Below are 18,671 nucleotides of genomic sequence, written 5' to 3'. Positions count from 1 at the left end.
TTATTTATGCCATTTTATTTGGAATGTGAGCCTTTGAAAGTGGCTATGATTTCTAAGTAGGCCACCTTCTTGACTGATAGGATCACTTTCACAGACTGTGGGAAATCTTAGGGTTTCTTACTTTATATAATTAGTGCACCTATTGAAAGAGGAAATGTTCTCAAAACTCAGTGAATTTAGAAAAGCTAAAATTTAGCTCTTTTGGACTCTTGAGTTATAAGAAATTTTATCTGTCTTTATCTCTAAATAGTATCTGACGGTTGAATACACCTTCCTTCTTGAAGCATTTTTTTCCCTCACTCTCATAAGAGCATACTCCTAGTTTTTCTCTGACTTTAGGTCAGTCCTTCTCAGTCTCTTGCCAAGTTCTCCTCCCTCAGACATCTGAGTGTTGGAGTGCTCTCTCTAGGTGATGTCACTCAGATTTGTTACTTTAAACACATTTGATAACTGTCAATTTTATATCTTCATTCATGACCTTACATCCTACATCTAGCCTATCTCTAAAATATAGTCCTAGTACAAACGCTCCTCTTGTTCTCCACAGTCTTATTTGAGTACCACTCATCTGGTTATCACTCATTGGCACCACTAAAGCCACCTCCTAACTTTGTCTGCAGTCACTCTTGCCTCCTCTCTTGGAATCTGTTCTTTTTAAAGTAGCTAAAGTGTCCTCTTTAAATCATAAGTCTTATCACCCTGCCTTCCCTTTGTTTAAAACTATCCAGTCAATATCCAGACTTCCCATTACAGCTAGAATAAAATCCAAACTCTCATGGTTTACAAATGTATGTGAACTGCTTTACTTCTCCACCTTAAACTCTTATCTTCCATCCCCTGCCATGGTTCACCTATACTGACCATATTTCTTTCTGAAGCACTTCAAATTTATTGCTATTTTTAGGCTTTTATACTTAGAAGAACCCTCTTCCCTCAGATCTTCACATTACTGCCTCCTTCTTGCCATTTGGCTCAGATGTCATCTCAGAGAAATCTTCCTGCCTATCCTAGCTGAAGAGCACAACTCCTCACTCTTCTCAGCACACACATACGTGCTCTATCATATTACCCTATTTTATGTAGACTAGCACCAAAAATAAATTTCTCAAAAACTATATCATATCCTAGCATCATCAATATGATTATAGTTAGTATTTTCAGGCATTTCTCTTGATAGGAGTTATTTTACCAGAATATATGATTGTTACTTTATACATAATTACTCACATTTTTGGCTAAATTTATTTAAACAGGGAACTTTGTCACTAATGTAAGTGGAAAATTAGTATCACTTGTCAAAATTGAAGCTAATAAAAATAAATGCAATAAAAACTGCAGTTTTTAATTTTTTTTAATCTTTAGAAGCTCTGAGACTAAGGCTCGCTCTGTTGAGAAAAAGATAAACATTAAAAACAGCATTAAACTGAGACTTTCTTGACATAGACAAATTGAAAGAGAATTGTAATGAAAGTAACTTTCTCATCGAGCATTGCAGTGTAATGTAGCGTAGTCTGTCCTCTGAATTTACCAGTGCACTAAAACTAAATGCGAGTTTAGTTAATGTGAGGTTGAAATAACTTAGGCCATGGACTAGGGTAAAAGTGTGCTAGTGAACTAGTGAGAATTTCTGGGGGGAAAAAAACCCTAGAAACTTTGTTTATTTTAATCCTTTCCAAGGTGAATTGAATAGCATGAAACTATATTACTCAAAATTAATGTTTTGAGTATATTGCTGAGGAATTCTTCTAAATTAGTAATTCCTACATTATAAAAAAATAGTATATTCCCCAATCACTGAAAGAATTTTGTGTGTTGGGCTCTCTGCTGAGCACTTGACATATATTATCTGATTTAATCATATCCATTCTCTGAGAGGTAGAAGCATCCTCATTTTAAAGATGCGAAGATAAGATCTATAGAGGTTAGGTAATTTGTCAAAGATTCTATGATCAGCAAACCTTTCTGAGTTCACGGAATATATATATTCTGTGATTTTATATATATATATATATATATATATTTTTTTTTTTTTTTTTTTTTTAAACAGGGTCTTACTCTGTCGCCCAGCGTGATCACAGCTCACTGCAGCCTCGACCTCCCAGGTTCAAGCAGTCTCCCACCTCAGGTCCCCAAGTAGCCGAGACCACAGGCATGCACCACCATGCATGGCTAATTTTTTTTATTTAGGGACAAGGTCTCACAATGTTGCCTAGGCTGGTCTCAAACTCCTGAGCTCAAGCAATCCTCCTGCCTCAGCCTCCCAAAGTGTTAGGATTATAGGTGTGAGCCACCATGCCAGGCTTCAAAGACTATATTGTTGAGCATTAAATCTTGTACTAAAGGAGGCAAGATGCAAAAAAAAAACGCTATGACATAAATGTATGATGAAGTTGGTTGACCCAGAAGCATGTCTTTGGAAAAGAATCTCCAATTTTTTAGCTCTAAGAAATGAGAAGTTACCCAAATGGCCACCAAATTTTATGGAAGCGTTTATTTTATGGCTGTTCTAGGCCCGTTCTAGGGTATTCCATTTGACAGGATAGCCTTAGTGTTCCCATTACTTAATTTTTACCTTAATATTTGACAATTTTTTTTCAGAAATAAATTTAAATTCTACTTATGGTGTGTTACCACCTCACAATACAAATGAATTTAACAATAATACTAACCTTGGGGCAGGGAGCAACAGTGCCACCAGACTATGTAAGGTCTGTGGCTTGAGTTTTTTTTCTTATAGTAGAGGGAATAGATTAGTGATGATACAGTCGTAGCTCCTTTCCTAGGCTAGTCCTTGGCAGAGTCTAGGTAAGGTACAATCTAGAAAATAATTTGGTTTTTTTTGTGGGTTTTTGTTTTTGCTCGACAAGGTCTTGCTCTGTTGCCCAGGCTAGAGTGTAGTGGCATGATCGTGGCTTATTACAGCTAACTCCTGACCTGAAGGAGTCCTCCTACCTTAGCCTCCCCAGTAGCCAATAGTATAAGTGCATACCACCGTGCCCAACTATATGTTTTTTAAAATGTCTTGTAGAGACAGGATCTTGCCTTGTTGCCCAGGCTGGTCTTGGACTCCTGGGCTCAAGTGATCCTCCCACCTTGGCCACCCAAAGTGCTGGGATTACAGGTGTGAGCCACCACACCCAACCTAAAAGATAATTTGAAGGTTGCAAGATAGACACATGATTTCTTCCCCTTCCTCCTTTATTCTGTTTTTTTCTTTGGATTTGTTTAGATCATCAGAGGGCTTTGTTTTCTTTGCTTTCAGAAGAATTGCAGTTACTAAGTTTCTCTCTATTATCCACTTGGTTAAAATTGGGGATTGTAATTAAGAATTGCCATTTAAAACCTGCTAATGCATTTACTGTTGGGATGTTGTTGAGGACATCACTATGGTTAGTCATTGGACCCTACATAGAGACAACTATATAGGATATTTTTCATTCTGAGTGTCACAGAAAGCTTAGTCACTCCTATAAGTTACAGTGTTATTTGTGTTGCTTGACTGCCAGGAAGCTTCCATTTTTATTTTCCTATTTTATCGTGCTATTTGCATAAGATGCCTCAAATCTTGACAAGAAGTAAATAATATTGTGCTTTCAGGGAGATTTCCTTCGTATTTTCAAAGATTCAAAAAATTTACCTAAACCGCTGTCTGTTGTGTTTATTAGTAAAACATAATGTAGCTCCTCATTTCTGCTAATTTTGCTCATATGAATTTGACATTAAATAGTATATTATTTGTATGCAAGAAACTTAAATATTACTTTACATACCTATACCTTAATTGTAATAGTATATTTATGTTTTATTATTATTACTGAATAATCCACATTTAGATACAACTTAATTATTTTTAATTCTGGGAAATTATATTTAAAAACAATTTATAACTTGTATCAAGAGTATCTTGGTTTTTGGTATTTAAGAGTGAGCTATGTTCACTGTTTCTCTTACCAAACTCAATCAAACTCTCTCATGGTTTCTTTGATACCTCTGTCTAAAATAATTGATACTTTATGTTTGAAAACATCTCATTTTGGGACTATAATCTAATTGGTAGTTTTAATGAAATTAATTTGTTTATAGATGTGTGTATTGTTTGGTGGATATATCATTGCTTTCTGTTTGTAATATTTCTTAGTATTTGTTCATTTTTTATGATACTGTTCTTTATCTGGTAATTTGAGTAAATCCCAGTTGAATTATGTTGCCACATTATGTCTTCAAAAGGGCATAAAGTCAGTACACATGCTTCAGTAATATCTGGTTGTTTTGCCCTTATGTTTCCAGTTGGCAATTTGAAATTATGGCTTCAACTGCACTTTAAATATGTGATAATAGCATGTGTTTCTAATAAGGGCCAGCATCATTTTGTTCAGATAGTGTGAATGGTTGTCACTCATATATGACAAATGCACCTTCATCTGCTTCTTTGATAGCCCCCTAAAAACCATACCCTCAAATCAGGCCGATGAAATTAGCTGCTGTGTAAATTGTGTGTCTGAGTGGTTCATTATCTAATCACCGTCAGAACCACAGTGATAAAGTAGATTGAAGCAGGGAAGAGGTCTGCCAGATGATTTCAGACCCCCCCCTCCCTAAATCTGGTTTCCCTTGGAAACCCTAATAGTTCAGTTTAGAACTTCAGTCTTTCATGCCTGGAATTCAGTATCTTTTAATGTACCAAACTTGGAAATGCCAGTAGTTCTAGAACATAATTTTGTTTTTATAAAGACCATAATTTTATTTATTTAAATCAATTTTTGAAATATCGAGGCTCTTGAACTATAGTTTTATTGCCAGTAGCCTCAGTATTACTAAATGGGGGGAAAATGCTATGTCCTACTTGCCAAGAAGCCAGAGTAATTTATTTATTATATTTATTTGTTAACCTTCTAGGAATCTTTCACTCTAATCATAATGAACACTCTGTATTATTTGTTTGTTGAATTGCTTCCCTTTAATTCATTTTAGGTGCTTTTGAAGATGATGATATCACGCATGTTGAAGGAAGTGTAGATCCTATTCGAGATATAGAAATAATACATGAAGAGCTTCAGCTTAAAGATGAGGAAATGATTGGGCCCATTATAGATAAACTAGAAAAGGTGGCTGTGAGAGGAGGAGATAAAAAACTAAAACCTGAATATGTAAGTAAAAGTTTACAGCTTCTTTAGATACTCAAGTGTTTATTTTTCTTGATTAAATTTTTTAAATAATGCATATGATATATCTAATATTGTTATGGAATTTTAGAAGCCAAGGGTTATTTCTGTTAAAAAAAAATTGTTAAGAAACTTTATTTTTAAACAACCAAGGGCCATGGTGATAGGCTATTTAGGGGGTTCTAAGCAAGCAGTAGTTAGCAGTAGTAGTGAGTGTTTACATGATTACTATGTAGGTCTTCAAGTTTTAGTGTTAATAAAGTGTGGTTTATGATGAAAAACTTACTGGATTTGGTGAAATGACTCATATAGTTTTCATGGATTTGAAGAAGTGATTTATACAAAGACCTGGTTCTCCATAGGGGTGGACTAAATGAATACACTCTTAAAGTAGACAGATCATTTTAATATTTTATGGAATGAAAACATGCCTCATTGTTCTTAATATTCAAATGTGTTTTCTATCACATTATAATGAATGATTATTAGTAACATTGTAATAAATGTTCCAAAATGTATTTTGAAGCTTTTAGTTTACATATGATTGAATTGTCTTTAACATTTAAGAAACGGTGCCCTGGCCAGGCGTGGTGGCTCACGCCTATAATCCCAGCACTTTGGGAAGCTGAGGCGGGTGGATCACCTGAGATCAGAAGTTCGAGACCAGCCTAGCCAACATGGCGAAACCCTGTCCCTACTAAAAATACAAAAATTAGCTAGGTGTGGTGGTAGGTGCTTGTAATCCCAGCTACTTGGGAGGCTGAGGCAGGAGAATTGCTTGAACCCGGGAGGTGGAGGTTGCAGTGAGCCAAGATCGTGCCATTGCACTCCAGTCTGGTGATAGAGTGAGACTCTGTCTCAAATAAATAAACAGATAAATAAAATATGTTTTTAAATAAAATAAAATGAAACTAGTAAGAGAAAGTAACCAACACAAAGTATGTAAATGAGCAGGTTACCCCCCATTGGCAAGAGTAAGGAAGCTGGGGTAATTATCAACCAATTTATATCAGTTACTGGCTATGGGCTACTCCTAGGAGTGTTAACTCCTTGGTGCCTGATGTCTTTGTGGTTTGAGCATAGAATTTCGTCAGACTAACAGATGCTTCCCTTAAGCCATCACCATGTACTAGACCCATGATGGCAAAGGGGATTTTGGGCAGAGTAATCCTGTAATTCCAGCACTTTGGGAGGCCAAGGCAGGTGGATCGCCTGAGATCAGGAGATTGAGACCAGCATGGCCAACATGGTGAAACCTCATCTCGACTAAAAATACAAAAATTAGCCAGGCGTGGTGGTGCACGCCTGTAATCTCACCTACTGAGGAGGCTGAGGCAGGAGAATCACTGGAACCTGGGAGGTGGAGGCTGCAGTGAGCCGAGATCATGCCACTGCACTCCACGCTGGGCGACAGAGTGAGACTCGGTCTCAATAAAAAAAAAAAAAAGAAAAGAAAAAGAAAAGAAAAGGGATACCTATATGATTATGATATCAACTAGTTACTGTAGGGAAGTTTCTTTTAGAAATATATTTCTTATGTTCTCTAGCAAATGGTCTAAAGGTACAAAGTGATGGATATAAAAGAGATAGCTACTTGACATTTATGAGAAAGATAGGCAGGTCATTTTGTTTACCAGGTATTTACCTATTATTCTTTAATGTTGTTGATTCTTCCTGTTCATTTAAATGTATCTATTTTCTGGGTAATCTTTCAGAAATTCAACATTCAAACCTCTTTTCCTATTAAGTTTCCAGTTTCTAGATTTGGATGCCATTTGTATTTTTATGTCAATAAGCGTGAAAGACTTAGGTTAAATATACTCTAGCATGAAACATGAGCTGACTTTTTAATGTTAAAGCAGAGTTTTTCCTGAGAGCAAGGTAGATATACTCTGACATAAGATATACCTTTTTTTTTTCTTTCTTTTTTTTTTTTTTTTGAGACTGAGTCTCACTCTGTTGCCCAGGCTGGAGTTCAGTGGCACTATCTTGGCTCACTGCAACCTCCGCCTCCCTGGTTGAAGTGATTCTTCTGCCTCAGCCTCCTGAGTAGCTGAGACTATAGGTGCATGCCACCACACCTGGCTAATTTTTGTATTTTTAGTAGAGACGGGGTTTCACTGTATTGGCCAGGCTGGTCTCAAACTCCTGACCTCGTGATCCGCCCAGCTCGGCCTCCCAGAGTGCTGGAATTACAGGCGTGAGCCACTGTGCCCAGCCAAGATACACCTTTTATAGTGAGTCTTGCTGTCTGAAGTAAAACCCAGGCACTAAATAAAGAAGGCAGGAGTGGGATAAGCATTTTCTCTTGGTATCAGCCAAGTGTGTTCATTTCCTAGGGTTGCTGTAACAAGCACCATGAACAGGATGACTTTAAACAACAATGTCTTCTTTCCCGGTTCTGGAGGATGAGAAGTCTGAGGTCAGGGTGTTGGCAGGGCCATGCTCTCTCTGAAGCCTCTCTGGGAGAGAAGTTCTAGCTTCTGGTAGCTCCAGGTGTCCCTTGCCTTGTGACAGCAGAACTCCAATCTCGAGGCCTTAGTCTTCACATGGCCACCTTTCCTGTGTGTCTCTGTCCAAATTTCCCTCTTCTTATAAGGACACAAGTCATATTGGCTTAAAGGCCCACCTTCCTCTAAGTATGGCTTCATCTTAATTAATTCCCAAATAAGTTCACTTTCTGAGTATCTGGGATGGGATTCAATCTATAATACCAAGTCATCAAGATCAAGGTTAATTTTAAATCTATTTAAGTGTATGTACATCCCATTTGGAAAAATGAAATTTGAAAAATGAAGTTAGGAGGCCTTAAGGAACAATTTATTTTGTATCAATTATTTGGAAAGCATTATACTTAGAAAATATTCATAGAACTAATAATTAGCTAATTGAGGAACTAAAGACTATCAGAAATTATAATTAATGAGTCTTTTTTTCTGAAAACATCTGAGTAAAAAATTAATGTCCTCAGTAATATGTAGCTATTATCAGATTTCTTATTATATTCTTAAGGCAATTTTTAAAACTGGTATTAACATAACTTTTGAAATATTTAAGGTATTTGTTTTTAATGAACATTGAAAGATTCAGAGGAGCATACAGGCATACTTCATTTTATTGGCCTTCACTTTATTCGGTTCCACAGATATTGTGGGTTTTGGGGGGCTTTGTTGTTGTTTTACAGATTGAAGGTTTGTGGCAACACTGTGTTGAGCAACTCAATGCCATTTTTCCAACAGCATGTGCTCCCTTTGTGTCTCTGTGTCACATTTTGGTAATTCTTACAAGATTTCAAACCTTTTTGTTATTATTGTATCTGTTAAAGTGGTCTTTGACTGGTGATCTTTGATGTTCCTGTTATAACTGCTTTAGGGAGCCATGAACGATGCACATAGAAGACAGCAAACTTAGTCGATAAATGTTGGGTGTGCTCTGATTGCTCCACCTACTGGCCATTTCCCATCTCTCTCCCTCTCTGGGGTTGTCTGTGTTCCCTGAGACACAACATTGAAATTGGGCCAAATATTAATAATACCCCTACGATGGCTTCTAAGTGTTCAAATGAAAGGAAGAGCCACATCTCTCATTTTAAATCAAAAGCTAGAAATGATTAAGCTTAGTGAGGAAGGCATGTTGACAGCTAAGATAGGCTGAAAGCCAGGTCTTTTGCACCACGTTCGCCAAGTTGTGAATGCAAAGGAAAAGTTCTTGAAGGAAATTAAAAGTGCTCCTCCAGAGAACACACGAATGAGAAGAAAGCAAAACAGCTTTATTGCTGATATGGAGAAAGGGATTTTTTGTTTTGTTTTGTTTTGTTTTGACATGGTGTCTCACTGTGTTGCCCAGGCTGGTTCCAAACCCCTGGGCTTAAGTGATCCTCTTGCCTCAGCCTCCCAAGTAGCTGGGATTATAGGTGTGTACCACCATGCCTGGCTAATATGGAGAAAGTTTTAGCGTTCTTGATAGAAGATCAAACTATCCACAATATTCCTTTAAGTGAAGGACTAGTCCAGACCAAGGTCCTAACTCTCTTTAATTCTAGAGTTAGAAAACTGAGAGAGGTGAGGAAGCTGCAGGAGCAAAGTTGGAAGCTTACAGAGGTTGTTTCATGTGGTGTAAGAAAAGAAGCCATAGCCCTAACATAAAACTGCAAGGTGAAGCAGCAAGTGCTAATATAGAAGCTGCAGCAAGTTCTCCAGAAGGTCTGACTAAGATCATTGATGAAGACAATGAAAACAACAGATGTTCAATGTCGACAAAACAGCCTTGGAAGAAGAGGCCATCTAGGACTTTAATTGCTTGAGAAGAGAAGTCAATGCCTGGCTTCAAAGGATGTGCTGACTCCCTTGTTAAGGGCTAATGCGGTTGGTGACTTTAAGTTGAAACCAATGCTCATTACCATTCTGAAAATCCTAGAGCCTTTGCGAGTTATACTAAATCTATTCTGCCTGTGCTGTATAAGTGGAACAACAAAACCTGGATGACAGCACATCTGTTTACAGCATGGTTCACTGAATATTTTAAGCCCACTGTTGAGACCTGCTGCTCAGAAAAAACAATTCCTTTCATTGAGACCTACTGCTCATTGACAAAGTACCTGATCATTCAAGAGCTCTGATGGAGATGTGCTAGGAGGTTAATGTTGTTTTCATGCCTGCTAAGACAACATCCATTCTGCAGCCCATAGATCAAGGAATAATTTTGATGTTCATATCTTATTATTTAAGAAATACATTTCATAAGACTGTAGCTATCATAGGTAGTGATTTATCTGATGGATCTGGGCAAAATAAATTGAAAACCTTTTGGAAAGGATTCACCATTCTAGATGAATATTCATGGCTGGGCGTGGTGGCTCATGCCTGTAATCCCAGCACTTTGGGAGGCCAAGGAGGGTAGATCACGAGGTCAGGAGTTCAAGACCAGCCTGGCCAACATGGTGAAACCCTGTCTCTACTAAAAATACAAAAAAAACAAAAAAATTAGCCAGGCGTGGCAGCATATGCCTGTAATCCTAGCTACTCGAGAGGCTGAGGCAGGAGAATTGTTTGAACCTGGGAGGCTGAGGTTGCAGTGAGCCATGACATCACTGTACTACAGCCTGGGTTACAGACCAAGACTCGTCTCAGGGAAAAAAAAAAAAAAAGAATATTCATGATTCATGAGAGGTCAAAACATCAACATTAATAGGGGTTTGGGATGAGTTGATTCCAGACCCACATGGATGACTTTGAGAGGCTCAAGACTTCAGTGGAGGAAGTAACTGCAGATGTGGTGGAAACAGCAAGAGAACTAGATGTAGATGTGGAACCTGAAGACATGATGGAACTGCTGTAATCTCATGATAAAACTTGAATGGATGAGAAGTTGCCTGTTATGGATGAGCAAAGAAAGTGGTTTCTTGAGATGGCATCTACTGCTGGTGAAGATGCTGTGAATATTGTTGAAATGACAACAAAGGAGTTAGAATATCACATACACTTAGTTGGTAAAGCAGTGGTGGGGTTTGAGAGGATTGGCTTCAGTTTTGAGAGAAGTTGAAATGTGGGTAAAATGCTATGAAATGGCATTGCATGTCACAGGGAAATTTTTTTGTGAAAGGAAGAGTTGATTGATATGGCAAACTTCGTTGTTTTCACATTTTAAGGAATTGTCACAGCCACCCAACCTTTAGCAACCACTACCCTGATTAGTCAGCAGCCATCAGCATTAAGGCAAGACCCTCCACCAGCAAAAAGATTACAACTCACTGAAAGCGGAGATGATCATTAGCATTTTTTAGTAAAAATATTTTTAAATTAACATTTGTACATTGTTTTTGTAGACATGCTATTGCACACTTAATAGACTACAATATAGGTTAAGCATAACTCTTACGCTTACTAGAAAACAAAAATTTGTGTGACTTGCTTTATAGCGATACTCACTTTATTGCACTCACTTTTACTTGCTTTATAGCGATACTCACTGTATTGGAACTAAACCTGCAGTATCTCTGAGGAGGTTGTACTATAAAAATATATTCTTCCTCCTTTTATCTTCACAGTCACCTCTTTCTTCTCTTTAGACTGTTGTGTGTCCTTTCAGGTCTATCATATATGACTTAAAGAGATCATTTCTAAAAGAACATGATACTAATTTTTGGTAAGGCTGAACTCTCAGTCCTCATAATCTCTAGTTAATTGAACCAAATTGTTTAACAGAAAAGCTGTATCTGTGACTCCTTCCTCTTTTGTACCATCTACATCTCATCCTGTTGATTTTATCTCTTGAATATTCCCCATACCTCTTTCTTCCTCCTGCTTTTATTACTACTTATTTGGTTTGAGCTTCACTTATGTTTAATTTATTTTTGCGGTTTAACTGATCTTTTTGTCTGTAGCTTGCTCTTGTTTTCCACAAATACAAAATGAAGATCTAATCATGTTATTCCCTTGATTAAATTACCTATTTCCTATGGGATAGTGCCAACATAAAGGCCATGGCTCACAAAGTTCTTTGTGATTTGGGTTTGCCTGGCTTACTATTACTTTTTTCTCAACTCTCCTGACAGTGAACGTAGGACTTTAAATGTACTGATTTTACATGAGGTCATTTACCAGAACTTTACCTGTTTGGTGCTCTTCCATTCCCATTTCTTTTCTTTCTTTTTTTTTTTTTTTTTTTGAGGCGGAGTCTTGCTCTGTCCCCCAGGCTGGAGTGCAGTGGCACGATCTTGGCTCACTGCTAACTCCGCCACCCGGGTTCATGCCAGTCTCCTGCCTCAGCCTCCTGAGTAGCTGGGACTACAGGCGCCCGCCACCACGCCCGGCTAAGTTTTGTATTTTTAGTAGAGACGAGGTTTCACCATGTTAGCCAGGATGGTCTCAATCTCCTGACCTTGTGATCCGCCGGCCTCAGCCTCCCAAAGTGCTGGGATTACAGGCATGAGCTATGGCGCCCGGCCCCATTCCCATTTCTTAGGCATTCTTCAAGACATAGCCTAAAGCAAAGTTCCCTGTTCCTTAAAAACAACTTTTTTATTGTGGTAAACTATACATAACATAAAATATACCATTAACCATTTTAAGTGTACAATTCACTAGCATTAAGTACATTTATAATATTGTACAACCATTACCCCTGTATATTTTCAGAACTTTTTTCATCGTTTCATACTGGAACTTTGTGCCTTTATTATTCTTACAGCTTTTCTGTAAGTTTAAAATTTTTTCAAAATAAAAAGCAAAAACAAAACAATAATGATAACATGTTTTAATGTATAGAGTTCAGTTAAAATACATGACAATAATACGAAAAGGGTAAGAGAGGGTAGTGGAGTAAAAATATTATAATACTGCAATAAAAGACAAAGATTATATTTCGAAATAACTAGAAGAATGTTCTTACTACAAAGTAATGATAAATGTATGAGGTGATGAATATGCTTAATACCCCGATTTATCATTACACAAAGTATACGTGTATCAAAACATCACACTGTGCCCCATAAACATATACAGTTATTATGTGTCAGTTAAAAATAAAACTTCAAAGAAATTTACTTTCTCTGGGGAAAGAAAAAAAATGAGTTTGACAGTTTCTCTAAAAGTTAATTATAGACTTACCATATGAACTAGCAATTCTACTTCTGGATATATACCCAACACAGTTACTCAAACAATATATGTGCATGTATGTTCATAGTGGCAATATTCATAACAGCCAAAAAGGAATGAAGTACTGATACTACAATGTGCATGAGCCTCAAAAACATTATGCCATGTGAAAGAAGCCAGGCACAAAAGGTCGCATCGTGAATGATTCCATATATATGAAGTGTTCAGAATAGGTAAATCCATAGAGACAGAACTGCATATTGGTGGTTGTCAGAGACTAGGGGAAGGAATAATGGGTAGAAACTGCTTAATCAATACATTACTTTATTCTGGAGTGATGGAAATGTTTTGGATCTAGATAGAGGTGGTTTGCATAACATTGTGAGTGTATGAAATGCTTTAGTACTAGATTATGTTCAGATGGCTAATTTTATATTTTATGTATTTTACTCCAATACATTTTTTAAAAATTAAAAAAGACAAAGAATGTCAGATTGGATTTTAAAAGTCCACCTCTCTGCTGCTTACAAGAAACACACCTTAAATACAGATGCTCCTGGACTTACGTTGGGGTTACATCATAAGTTGAAAATATTGTATGTCAGCCTGGTGCAGTGGCTCACGCCTGTAATCCCAGTACTTTGGGAGGCTGAGGTGGGTGGATTGCTTGAGGCCAAGAAAACAACATGGCATAACCCTGTCTCTACTAAAAATACAAAAATCAGTTGGGCGTTCTGGCACATGCCTGTAATCCCAGCTACTTGGAAGGCCGAGGCACGAGAATGGCTTGAACCTGAGAGGCGGAGGTTGCAGTGAGTCGAGGTTGCGCCACTGCATTCCAGCCTGGGTAAGAGAGTGAGTCTGTGTCTCAAAAAGAAAAGAAAATATTGTATGTCAAAACAAAAAGCACTAATACCCCAGTAAACCCATCATAAAACCCGGAAGTCATAACCTAAACCATCATAGGTCCAAATTCTCCTTGACTTACAGTGAGGTTATGTCCCAGTAAAGTAAAAAATCTTAAATTGAACGAACCATTGTAAGTTGAAGATGCAGAAAAGTTGAAAGCAAAGAATGGAGAAATATACACTGTGCAAGCCCTAACAACAACAAAAAAGTTAGTGTAGTATACGATATCAAAGTAGACTTTAAAGGAGTTAAAAGGGGCATTTCATAATGCCAAATGTTCAGTATACCAGGAGGCACAATAACTTAAGTTTGTATATGCATAATAATATAACCTCAAAACACATAGTGCAAAAAGTGGCAGGATTGAAAGACAAAACAAAACAAAAACTGTAGTAGTAAAAGAAAATCTTAATACTTTTAGTAATTGATAGAATAAGCAGACAGAATTTTAGTAAAGAATATAGAAGATTTAAACAACTCAAGGAATTTGACCTAATTGACATATATAGGATACTGCACCCAACAACAGTAGAAAGTACATTCTTTTCAAGTACAAATGGAACATTTACCAAAATTGACCATTTCATTGGCTATAAAACAATTAAACAAATTTCAAATTATTGAAGTCATAAAGAATATATTACCTGAACGCTATGGAATTACACTTAGCAGTCACTAATTGGAAGATTACTAGAAATTGTCTAAATGTCTGGAAGTTAAACAGTATAATTCTAAAAGATGTCATGTTTCAAAGAAGAAGTCACTATGGAAAGGAAATAGTTTATGATAATGAACATGCAATATATCAAAATTTGTTATTTTCTAATGTATAAACTCAAGTTCTATAAATTTAGTCATAAATGTATATGTCTCAAAATAAGGAAAGGTGAAATCAGTGATCTGAAAGTATTCTGAAGGAGTTAGAAAAAGAACAATAAAAGGAACCCAGAGAAATTAGATAAAGGGAAACAATTAAGATGAAAGTAAATATTAATGAAATAGGAAAGAAGCATGTAATAAAAAGGATCAAAAAGGCCAAAAGTTCGTCATTTGAAAACACTAGTAAAATATAAATTCTTAGCAAGACTAGTGAAGGGAGAAAAAGAAAAGCGAAACTAGCATTATGAATGAAAATGTGTTACTGTAGATTCTGTAGACATCAATAGGCTACTAAGAGGATATTATAAGCAATTTATGGCAATGATTTTGAAAAATATATGAGACGGGCAAATTTAAAGGACTGCCTAAGAAAATGAGTGTAAAAAGAAATAAAAAATGTAAATAGTCTTATATCTATTGAAGAAATTGAACTCATAATTTTAAACCTTACTATAAAGACTGACCCAGATGACTTTACTATACATGTAAAGTCTCAATCACACTCTTCCATACAGTAGAAAAAGAGGAAAAACTTGTGTGAGGTCAGAATAGTCCTCATACCAAAATCTTACAATGTAAGAGAGAAAAATTATAGGTGAATCTCTTTCATGAACATAAAAGACCATTCCTCAGAGAAAGAAGATATTTGCAGCATCTAACGAAGAATTCCTACAAATAAATAAGAAAAAGACAGCCTGATAGAAAAATATGCAGAGACTTCAACAAGTACTTCACAAAAGAAGAAGTTCCTCATTAATCACCACAGAAATGCAAATTCAGACTATGGTGAGATGCCATACACTTGCCATAAATTAATAAGACTGACAATACCAAGTGTTGGGAAGAATGTGAAGCAAATGAAATTGTCATACAGTGCTGACGGGAGTGTAAATTAGTACATCTGCTTTTGAAAATTTATTAGCAATATGTATGAAGTTTGGATAAATGCCTGACCTACAACCAAGCAATTCCAGTCTTAGGTATATACTCAAGAGAAATGCATGCACAAATTTACCAAAATATATGTACAAGAATGTTTATAGCAACTTTATTCCTAATAGCCTTAAAGTGTAAACAGCCTAGATGTCCATTAACAGTAGAATGTATAAATTGTGCAATATTCCTACAGTGAAATATTATACCGCAGAGAAAAACACAATACTGCTACATGGAATGACATGGATGAATTCACAAATAATATTGAGCAGAAGAAGCCAGACGCAAAGTAATATATATTATGTGATTATTTCTATAAGTTTCAGTAACAGGCTAATTTGTGATGCAAAGAAGCCAGAAGTAGTGATTATCTTTGAAGAGGGGTGGAACATTGTAACTGTACTACTAATAATCTTCTATATGTTGATCAGGGTGGTAATTACAGACATGTTCATTCTCTGGTAGTTCATTTGGACACTTAGATATGTTATACTGAGTGTATGTTGTACTTCAGTGTATTCCCTTCTCAAGTTTGACCTATAGACCATTGATTATCTTCTGCCATATCAGTCGTGTCTCCAGATTGGACTTTTATTTTCCTACTTTGATTTTGGTTTCATTAAAAATATTTGTACTTTTATCAACTCTCTAGATATATCTCATCCATTTTTTTCTAACCTCACTGTTCTCTTTTTGTGACCTCGAGTGCATTGTTGGCTGTCTTTGTTAAAGCTACCTAACCAGCATAAGTCAGTTCATCTGCTCCTATTGTATAGATGTTCTTATCTTTTTGCATTCTACTAAGTATGCCAAATAATTCATTGAGGTTTTTTTGTTTCTCAGTCATTTTTAAAGATGTGTTTTTTCTATGACTCTACTTTCCGTAAATTATCAGTATTCCTTTTATTAAAATCAGATTTGTTGGCTTCCCCACAACCTCCAGACCCTTCCTCAAACATGGTAAAATGCATTCAAACTTATTTTCAGGAATCATAGGGACAGTCGCCTTCTTCTCTTTACTAATGGCCAGATCCTTTGCTGAGATCTATGCCTCAGAAGTAAATTGGTGTCCATTTTGGTTGCCACTTTATTGTAGACAGGGGCCAGGAACATTATATTCAGGGGGTGGTCTTACTATCTACTTCAGTGAATCATATAACTGAAAACCTACAATTGGCAGCATGTATTCTACCAAGGTTATTGCTAGAATTAGCCTATTGTGTTAATTCTTGGGGGGGGTCCCCCTCACCCCCGTACACGCATAGTCATGTAGAGCATTACTGCTAGTTCTGTTCATTATTGCCCAATCCTTTTCTGGGAGTTTCAGTCATTCAGGTATATAGAAAGATGTTGTCTAGGGATCAGTACTCCTGCCTCCATAAATAGCAGCATTTATCTAGTAGAACAACAAATGCTTAATACTGTGATTCAGAGAGATCCCAAACATCATTAATAGAATACACAGTGGAGGTCTATTTTATAAGAGAAAGCTTAGTTTGATTTTTTTTCTTCAATTTTGGGTGTTTAAAGGGAATAGTTGGAGGATGCTGTATTAGTGGACTTCTAGCGACTGTTTTGAACTGGAAGCCTTGCCCTAATTCTTGTAGTCTGAGTGCACTGTTGGCTGTCTTTGTTAAAGCTACCTAACCAGCATAAGTCAGCTCATCTGGATATCAGCATTAGAATTGTGGTGGCAGGTTTTCCTGAAGGTAAGTATAACTTGGAAGTTATAATTATTACAGAATAAGAGTGAGTCACCCTGATAAACCACCAAGTCTATCCATTTAGCCATCAAATTTTAGGATTACAGATGGTGGGCAGAGAATAGATGAAGTTTCCCCTCTCCCCTTACCCTGTGAATATACCTTTTTTTTTTCCTATTATAACAGTGATATTTATTGGTTAAAATTTTTTTTAAATGTTGTAGTTTTAAAAAGATGGCAGAAAGGGAAAAGCTGTCTGGCATCTAATCTTCTAGAGATTTCTATTGCTAATTATTTAGTGTGTTATCTAACCAGTTTCATTATTTGAGTATGTCTATTTATATATATTATATATAGTTTCAAAACCATAAATGGAATCACACTATGCATTCTGCCATAAATATTATTTATTTATTTATTTATTTTTTGAGACGGAGTCTCACTGTGTTGCCCAGGCTGGAGTGCAGTGGCACCATCTTGGCTCACTGCAAGCTCCGCCTCCCGGGTTCACACCATTCTCCTGCCTCAGCCTCCCGAGTAGCTGGGACTACAGGCACCTGCCACCACGCCTGGCTAATTTTTTGTATTTTTAGTAGAGACGGGGTTTCACCTTGTTAGCCAGGATGGTATCGATCTCCTGACCTCGTGATCCACCTGCCTCGGCCTCCCAAAGTGCTGAGATTACAGGCGTGAGCCACTGCACCCAGCTCCATAAATATTATTATTTATTGAGTATTTACTGTGTGCCTAGAACTTGCCAGTTGTTTTACATGTATTTTCTTGTTTTATTTTCACAATCGCCGTATTTTATTGGAGTTATACAGTTTTACAGAAACAAGCTGAGAGAGGTTAGGTAACTTCCCCAAAATTACTCAGCCAGAAAGTGTTAGAACCAGGACTTAAACTCAGATCTTGAGGAATATGGCCAAAATCCATATTCTTAACCATATTCCATTGTTCTAAACCTGCTGTTCTCACTTAGCAGTATATTTTGGACATTTTCCCATGCAAATGTACATATAGATATATCTCATCGTAATGACTACAAAGTGTTCTGTTGTATCAGTGCCCCATAACTTAATTAGCAAATCTCCAATTAATGGCTTTTTAGATTTTCTTTATTTTTTTTATTTTTTATTTTTGAGACAAGTTTTGCTCTTGTCCCCCAGGCTGGAATGCAATGGTGCAATCTCGGCTCACTGCAACATCTACCTCCCGGGTTCAAGTGATTCTACTGCCTCAGCCTCCCGAGTAGATGGGATTACAGGTGCCTGTCACCACATCTAGCTAATTTATTTATTTATTTATTTATTTTAGTGGAGATGGAGTTTCACTATGTTGGCCAAGCTGGTCTCAAACTCCTGACCTCAGGTGATCCACCTGCCTTGGCTTCCCAAAGTGTTAGGATTATAGGCATGAGCCACTGTGCCCGGCCTAGATTTTCTTTAAAAAAAAAATAATAATAATAATAAAAGTTTATTTCT

The 18,671-nt window shown here is 36.7% G+C and overlaps 1 protein-coding gene across 2 annotated transcripts in view; it reads left to right on the top strand.

Moving 5' to 3' along the window:
- The window catches only part of OLA1 (Obg like ATPase 1), a 174,221-nt gene that overhangs the window by 102,854 nt on the left and 52,696 nt on the right, over nucleotides 1-18,671 (top strand). For both annotated transcript variants that reach the window (XM_054477567.2, XM_054477566.2), the window contains one exon: nucleotides 4,972-5,147. In XM_054477567.2, the coding sequence (XP_054333542.1) occupies nucleotides 4,972-5,147 (176 nt within the window). The remainder of the gene's footprint in view (nucleotides 1-4,971; nucleotides 5,148-18,671) is intronic.

This window comes from Pongo pygmaeus, chromosome 11 (genome assembly GCF_028885625.2).
Source record: "Pongo pygmaeus isolate AG05252 chromosome 11, NHGRI_mPonPyg2-v2.0_pri, whole genome shotgun sequence".
NCBI classification, from domain to species: domain Eukaryota; kingdom Metazoa; phylum Chordata; class Mammalia; order Primates; family Hominidae; genus Pongo; species Pongo pygmaeus.
This window is presented reverse-complemented; position numbering and strand designations above follow the sequence as displayed.